Source organism: Sphaeramia orbicularis, chromosome 11, assembly GCF_902148855.1.
Source record: "Sphaeramia orbicularis chromosome 11, fSphaOr1.1, whole genome shotgun sequence".
NCBI classification, from domain to species: Eukaryota; Metazoa; Chordata; class Actinopteri; order Kurtiformes; family Apogonidae; genus Sphaeramia; species Sphaeramia orbicularis.
The window spans coordinates 1,555,261-1,562,938 of record NC_043967.1 but is presented as its reverse complement, the minus strand read 5'-3'; the positions used below and the strand labels follow the sequence as shown (position 1 = coordinate 1,562,938).

The 7,678-nt window shown below is 37.5% G+C and overlaps 1 protein-coding gene across 1 annotated transcript in view; it reads left to right on the top strand.

Moving 5' to 3' along the window:
* Positions 1–241: 241 nt before the first annotated feature.
* LOC115428774 (ras/Rap GTPase-activating protein SynGAP-like) overlaps positions 242–7,678 on the top strand; it is a 113,101-nt gene continuing 105,664 nt past the window's right edge. The window contains exon 1 of the mRNA XM_030147988.1: positions 242–341. Within this exon, the coding sequence (XP_030003848.1) occupies positions 242–341 (100 nt within the window). The remainder of the gene's footprint in view (positions 342–7,678) is intronic.

Genomic DNA, 7,678 nt, shown 5'->3' with positions numbered 1-7,678 from the left:
AAGATTATCATGACATTTAGCCCACAAATCCATAAAGGGCAGCCGTGATCATTTAAATGTCCTGTAGTACAAGTGCATCGTACCGTCTCCTCATGCATCTGGGTCAGCGGTACTTTTTTCCTGTTCAGATGGATGTCAACATTGTCCTTTACATGTCACATATAAACCATATCACTGTTGGGTCTGTTCATCAGTCACTCTCTAAAACTAAAAAATGAACTTGTGTGTGCCATTCAGCTGCATGGACACATCGTCAAAGACGTGGCTGCCACATCAGAGTCAGTTTGGGTTGGTTGGTCAAGCGGAGGTTTGCTGTGGCGGACCTGGAGTTTTAACCCCAAGTGAGTCGGTTTGAGCCCCAGCTGAGTCCAGGCTGAGCTTGAACTACTCAGCTGTCACATTGTTGCTGCTTGTCAAAACTGTGCTTGATTTCAAAGCTGCTGCTGCTTCAGTTTGTCGTGGTCCTCTCTGTGTTTAAGTGTTTTATGTATCCTGTTTTTCTCTCCTGTTCAGTTTCCTCTGACCCCACTGTTAGCGAACAGTTTGAACATACACTTGACACTCGAGTCTCAGTTGTGCTGTGGTTCTCTTTGTCCTCTGCTATGGATTTCCAGTCCTTTTTAGCACACGGAAGCTTTTACAAAAATACCACAATATGTTCAAGATGCTTACTACTCAATCGTGTGCCGAAGTATGGCTGACCCTCTGAGCCCTGGCTTGGTCTTGCTCCTCCAGTTTTATTTTGACATTGCCTTGGTTTGATAGCTCCATTTGCCTTGTACTCTGGCTTTGATACACTCCCAAATCTTCTTCTTCTCTCTGATGAAAGCAGCCATTTCTGCTCCCTCCAGGGAAAGGAAGAGGAATTATTTTCTAGTGAAGCTTGTAAAGCTGTTGTTTCATTTGGAACATTTACAGACCTACATGGTATTGAAAAAAAAAACAAAAAAAAACAAACGAGAGGCGGTTCATACTGTTGGAGAATTGTTTTCCTAGAAAGTCTGCTTATTTTAACTGTGTTGTATGTGACAGTACCTCATTTCAGTCACTGTGAAGAGATTGGAATTGCTGCTTGATCTCTTGAATTCCAGTGATTTAATTTGATCTGCTCATTTACAAGCAGAGCAATAACACCTCTATATACACTGGTAGAAATGAAGGTTGTTTGATGCAGAGCAGCTACAAATATGTTTCTATGGTAACTAGGCCACACTTCTCTTGGCGAACTCACACAGACAGAGGGATAGGCGATAGGCAGACACAGAAATACTGGACGACACGTGACACACAGCAACTTCACATTGCCATTTTTATTTTATTTTAAGGGTACTCTCCTTTTACCTTTTATCTGCTCAAAGGGAAAATTGTGGTTTGACAGTAGTCTTTAAGATGGAGTGATTGCTTCCATTTCAGGACGCTGAAATCAATTTGCTGTTTTGCTTCTGGTCTTCTAAAAATATCTGTCAGTTTTTTCATGTTCCAGCCGTTCAGGTTCTTCTCTGTGGCTCACCCTCGCCCACACTGCCTCTGCTTCCTCAACCCCACCACCCACCTCTGCTTTCAAATTCTGGAGCTCTACCACTTCTGTGCATTTTACATATACTTTATTAAAAGTGTGAAGTTCTAAACATAGCACCAAAATGGCACAGAACACACAGATGTCGCTCACTAACTCCGTTGTCAGAATACATTTGAGCAAACCATAGACGTGTATATTGTCGATGCAATTCGTTGGTGAAGTATCCACTAGCTTTTTTGCCTTCCATCAATATGAAGGAGGTGTTTTTTGGGGTGGATGTAGATATACAGAATTCAGGACCTCATCGGCAAAGAGTAGAGTTCACATCCTGACAAACTAAGCTGTGAGTTGCATTTGAATAGTCCCATTTTGCTCTTGAAGGCTGCTAACTCTGTAAGGGTTTTTACACATACCAAAAAAAACTGAACAAAGGTATATTCTCATCATCTGTTTTTTTTTTAAACATTGCTGTTGCGTATGTGTGCTTCATCTCATGATACTTGACATTGATTGCTTTATAGATGGATGTACAGCAAGGTTATTATTGTTCACAAAAACTAACAAAATGACAAAAACTGCAATTGTAAAAACATTTTCGTCAACTGAAATAAATAAAAACTGTAATTAAAAGAAAAAATGATAACTAGCTGAGACTGTATTGTGTGTTTACAAAACTAACTAAAACGGATAAAATTCCCTTCATTTTCGTCTTTGTCAATGTCGGATTGATACAAAAGTGATTTATTTCCCTCAAGCAAGTTTAGCTGCTGGCACCATATGATATTTAATGGTCCGTCACTTGTGGTCACTTGCAGTGTCGGCTGCTCGTCTTTCACAGAAGGGAAGCTCATTGTCGGCTTACATCAAAAAAATTGTCAAGTTATTTAAATATAAACAACAGTATGATCAGTGACGGCTGCTCGTCTTTCAGACAGGGGAAGCTCGTTGTCGGCTTACATCAAAAAAAAATTTTTTTTAAATTGTCAAGTTATTTAAACATACATTCAGCCCTCCGTTCCTTTTTAAGAAAATGCTCAGTGTCCTTATCGTACCAAGTAGGCGTCTTTTCCAGGACTGGACCAGTGTCCTCTCAATGTCCAGCAGAGCGGGTCTGCTCAGACGGCCTTGGCCCAGTGTGTTGTGGGTGTCAGACTGAAGCCTTTTTAAACTACAGATGCTCCTTTCACTCCGACCTAGCCGACAGTTTGATTGATTTAACTATCTACAAAATGATTTTAAACTCGAACAAGAAATGATTAAATTATGGAACTGAAACAAGAAAACGCTGAAATTATGTTAAATTGAAACAAGGAAGTCCAATGAGTGTGTTTTATTTACAGTGCAAGAAATGAACGAGTAATTTCGTAGTGGTTTCTCTCTCGATTTCACAGCAGAATGTGTGACGGTATTAAACTGAACTGTGTCAGTGAAGGAGCAGATCTGAAAAATAGCTGTCTATCAAACAGGATTTAGCCTTTCGGCTGATCCTCCAATCAGCACGTGGAAGCTCAGCGTCCAGCCCGGCCAAGCTCCGCCCACAGCTCCATTCACCCCCAGAGACGCTGAGTGTCTGGGGGCGGGACAACATGGTGGCATTTATCCAATTACCGTCCAGTTTAGGATCACATCAGGTCCCGGTGAAAGACAACAGGGAAAGAGACGGTGATAAGACGGACGTTGTTTGCCGCCTGTGAACTACGGTAGTTCTGAAACACACCTGCTCTGTCTGTCTGTCTGTCTGTCTGCCTGTCTGCCTGCCTGTCTGTCTACCTGTCTCTCTCACACACACACACACACTGTAAAACAGAGGAATAGAACCTGGGAGTTGGACGTTGAAAGTATGTAAAGTTTCACTTTCATTTCACACCAGTGTTAGTTACGTTAGTTATGGACTGCACCCCCACGTATATAACTGCCCCCCCCCCCCCATGTGGCTCGTCAGTCAGTGTCAGTGTTTCTCTTCAGTTTGTTTCAACAGAATACCAGTTTACCCTCTTGTTAATGTTGCACTTCATGTGGATTTTTTTTTTTTTTTTGGGTTATTTTAATGTAGAATGTGAAGTGACAGAACTGTGATTAGATTTTTGTTATTTGTTCAAAACTACCTTTCAGGGAGAAGTACAATAGTAATGTTTAAAATACATTTAGTAATATTAATTATTTATTTTATTTTCTATTTGATTTATAGCAGCAGAATTATATTACTCCTGTTTTTCTATATTCTATTGTCTCCAAAATTTCGGGGGAAAATGTTCAAAAATTCATAAATGCATTAAAGACATTTTGTGGGGTTTTTTTTCTTCCTATACCAAACCAAAAAAAAAAAAAGGAACCATGGCTTTCAAAACCAAAAACGTATTGAACCGAAAATTTTATGTACCATTACAGGCCTAGTATGAAATGCTCTGGCCAGCATGAACTTTGTTCAGGTTCTTGCCACCTTGTCACCTCTGTTCTTACAGCGTATGTAATAGCCTTAACCCTCATTTAATCCTGGCAGTACTAAAACTACCTGGAAAAAGTTCAATAATTCTGAGACACAGTTGTTCTAATAGCTTCATTCTATTCCCTCAAAATAACAAGTGCCATGAACAGCTAAAATCTTTTAACTTTGGTGGACACATATCTGAAAATGTTGATAAGTACATCTGAGCTTCAGGAACATTGAGATGATATATTTCTGTTGTTCGCATTAAAATTAAATAGAAGTATCGTTTTATTCCGGTGAATGGGTTGGACTTGCTCCCTTTTGTGTTCAGTTTTTAACGGCATATATTTTGCATACCCACATTGCTGTGTTTATTATCCTGGAAACACAGTTCGTTTCTGCAGTTTTTTTTTTTTAATTTTCAGGGCCCAGTTTGACCATGTTAAATCCAAGTTTGTATTTTCAGCCAAGGGGGAGGTAAACTGCATAAGTAAATGATGTAAAAATGATTCTCCTTGCATTTGAAAGCAGTACATGAGATGGAAAACATGTATTTTTTCACTCGCTGATTCTCTAAATCCCGGCAGTCTATTCGTTTGTGTGCCTGGAATCTCCAATGTCAATCTGCGTTTTGTAAATCACTGCTCACACTTAAACTGTGTCAAATCTCCTGGGGCAATGCTGCCAGCTTGTCAAAGAGCCACTAGGGTTTGACATGGTGAGGTTTGTGCTCCTGTCAGTCTTGTTGGGACAGCTTACAGTTAATGAACACCCTTAACTTTCTACGCACATTCTGTCTGTGGTTTTGCAGCAACTGTGATGCAGGTTGAGAATCTGTGACGGGAGATAAACCACCACTGGCCTACAAAAGTTTGGAAATCTGCTCTCATTTTCACAGACATGACCCATGCCCCACTAAAGGTTAGGACTAGAGCCTTATTATCTTCTTCACCTCTTATGGTTTTCTGTCTGTGCTGAAAGATTATGCGGTGATGTGCTGCAAATTTCGACTCTCCTTCATTCAAAAGTCTGCCAGATACAAAATTAATTTAATTGCAATGGTAGTCTGTACAATTATATAATCAATAAATAAAATGAAGGTGCATACTTTTTTTTTTAACTTCATTTTTATTGTTTATTTTATATACATTACAAAACAATACAAACATAGGGGACATTTGGGATACATCGACTACAGTAAACCTTGTGACTAACAATTGTTTATAGTAGTGTGACGTTGAAATGAAAATGGTCCATTTCTTCCATTTATCCTGACTCTGTTCTTCTTCAGTTTCAGTCTGTGGGTCAGAATCTCCATCTCAAATATTCCATTCACAGTTTGTATCCAGTCGTTCGTTGTAGGTGGTTCTAATCTGCACCATTTTTTGGTAATAGCCTTTTTACAGGCTGGTAATAGTATTTTAAACAAATATCTATCATTTTTTCTTACATTATTACCAATAATAGATCCAAAATACATCCTCAAACATGTTTTAGGAATTACATAACCCAATATCTAAACAGTTGTTGAACATACATGATCCCAGAATGATGCAGGTTTAGGACAAAACCAAAAGACATCTGCACATTCTCTCCAACAAGGTTGAACTCTAGACGCATATTTAGCTGTAATTTTACGAGTTATAAAAAATCCAATTATATTTTTCCAGCAATGTTTCCTCCATGTTCTTGAAGAAGTGGTTGACTGTTGAGTTCTCCACATATTATTAATCCATTCCCCCTCTGAGACACACATTCCTAGTTCTTTTTCCCTATTTCTGTTTCACATCCAAAGTGTTCCAGCCTCTCTACCCCATTAAATGTTTGCAAAGAGATGATATAATTTTGTATTTTTTAGAACGATATATTCCAATTATCATTTTTACAAGCTCATTGTTATTAGACTCAATATTGTGCTTTATTTTTTTGTTATAAAAGTCCCTTAATTGTAGGTATCAGAAGTGATCTTGATTTGCCAAGTCAAACTCCTGTTTTAATTCTTGAAAACTTTTAAAGCAGCTGTCCTTATGTAGTACACACCAAGCCGATATATATCTTTATTAATCCACTGCTTATATCTCAGGTCCTGGGTACCTGGGGTAAAGTTTTTATTATAAGCAGGCCACTGAAGTAAAGGGAGTTCCCTTTCTAATTTCTATTTTCGTATTACACGTTCCTAAGGTGAAACTAGTCACTTTATCTACTTGGTTGAGTTCGTTCTTGACTGTATCAGTCTCTGCAGTAATATGTGAGATTTCTGAAGGTGCATACTTTTTTTGTAGATTTTTTTCCCCATTTTTATGCTGGTTTGTTTTTATCTAATATATTTATGTATTGTGTTGATTTTACAAGTGAATGGACAATATTGTCTGCAGAAATCATCTCTAAATTGTATAGACTTACTTTGCAAGTAGTTCAGTGAATTTAGAATTTTGTAGTGATTTAATGCTTCAGTTAGTTCCTTGGTGCCACTGAGGAAAAAAAAAAAATCCTTTCAACATATTATAATTCTTATGGTGTGATAGGAAACATGTATTCCAGACCTACTTTTTTCAGGCTGTAGAAAATTGACCCCAAGACTGGAGGTTTTTGCCTTTTGGTTGTGCCATCGGTTGTGACATTTAATGTTGACTGTTCATATTTTTTGGAAGTTTGGTCCCATTGGGCATAGCAGAAGGGGCATGACTTTGGCTCTCTATGGTGTTCTCATTCAGGTCATGGCTTAAAAACATGTGGCTTTTGTCAGGTTCACCTATCTATCTATTCAGTCTTTTGATTTGATTAATGAGAGCTACACAACAAAGAAGGATTTCCCAAATTTTAGCGCTTTTTTTCCCTTGTTTTTTGCCTCCTGCATCTTTTAAAGTGTAACAATCAAGGACAAATTTAAGTTGGCAAAATGAGCAAGTCAGAATTCTTTAAATTACTTTAAAGTTATGATTCATATTTGTTTACATGTACATTTTGTATTTATGTTGGTTTCATAGTTATTAGAAATGACATTTGCATCATTTTCCAACCCATAGTAACACTAAATGCATCTCAATCAATGGTATAAATGATATCATGATAATAATGATTAACTAGTTGTTAGTTAATACGGTACACATAATCACCATCATTTTTTAATACTTTAATATTAATATTTACATGAGGTAGAGATGGAAGGAAATTTATGTTCTATTTAGAGACACAGAAGTAATGCTTATGTCACTGTTTCTGCTTGAGTGCTTCATATTTTAAGTTTTGAAACATGTTTTATTAAATTTAATATACTTGTGGTTAACCCACTCCTTGGTTGGTCACTTTTTTGTTGTTTTTGTTGATTCCTCACGTTAGCTGTAAAGTTATTCCATTAACTTTTTGTTTGTTTGTTTTTTACCAGTAAATAGTTTTAATGATGATAATATTATAATAATAAAATTATGCCAAACTAGAATGGATAGTTTATTGTTAAGTTTTTGCAGTCACAACCCACTGACATATTTGCTGTCATTCCCCAAAAATTCTCTTAAAAATCACTTTAAAAACTGAATTTTAAAATGAAACAAGAGTGTATGAAAATAAAGGTTAACTCACCATTGAATTCAGTCTCTGCATTTTACCCATCCTAATACTAATGCACAATGCACCTGTCAATAGCATTAGCACTTTAGGAGCAGTGAGCTACCATTCAACTCCACATCTGCACCGTGGTCAGGGGCACTGACAGCAGAATTCATCTATGTATA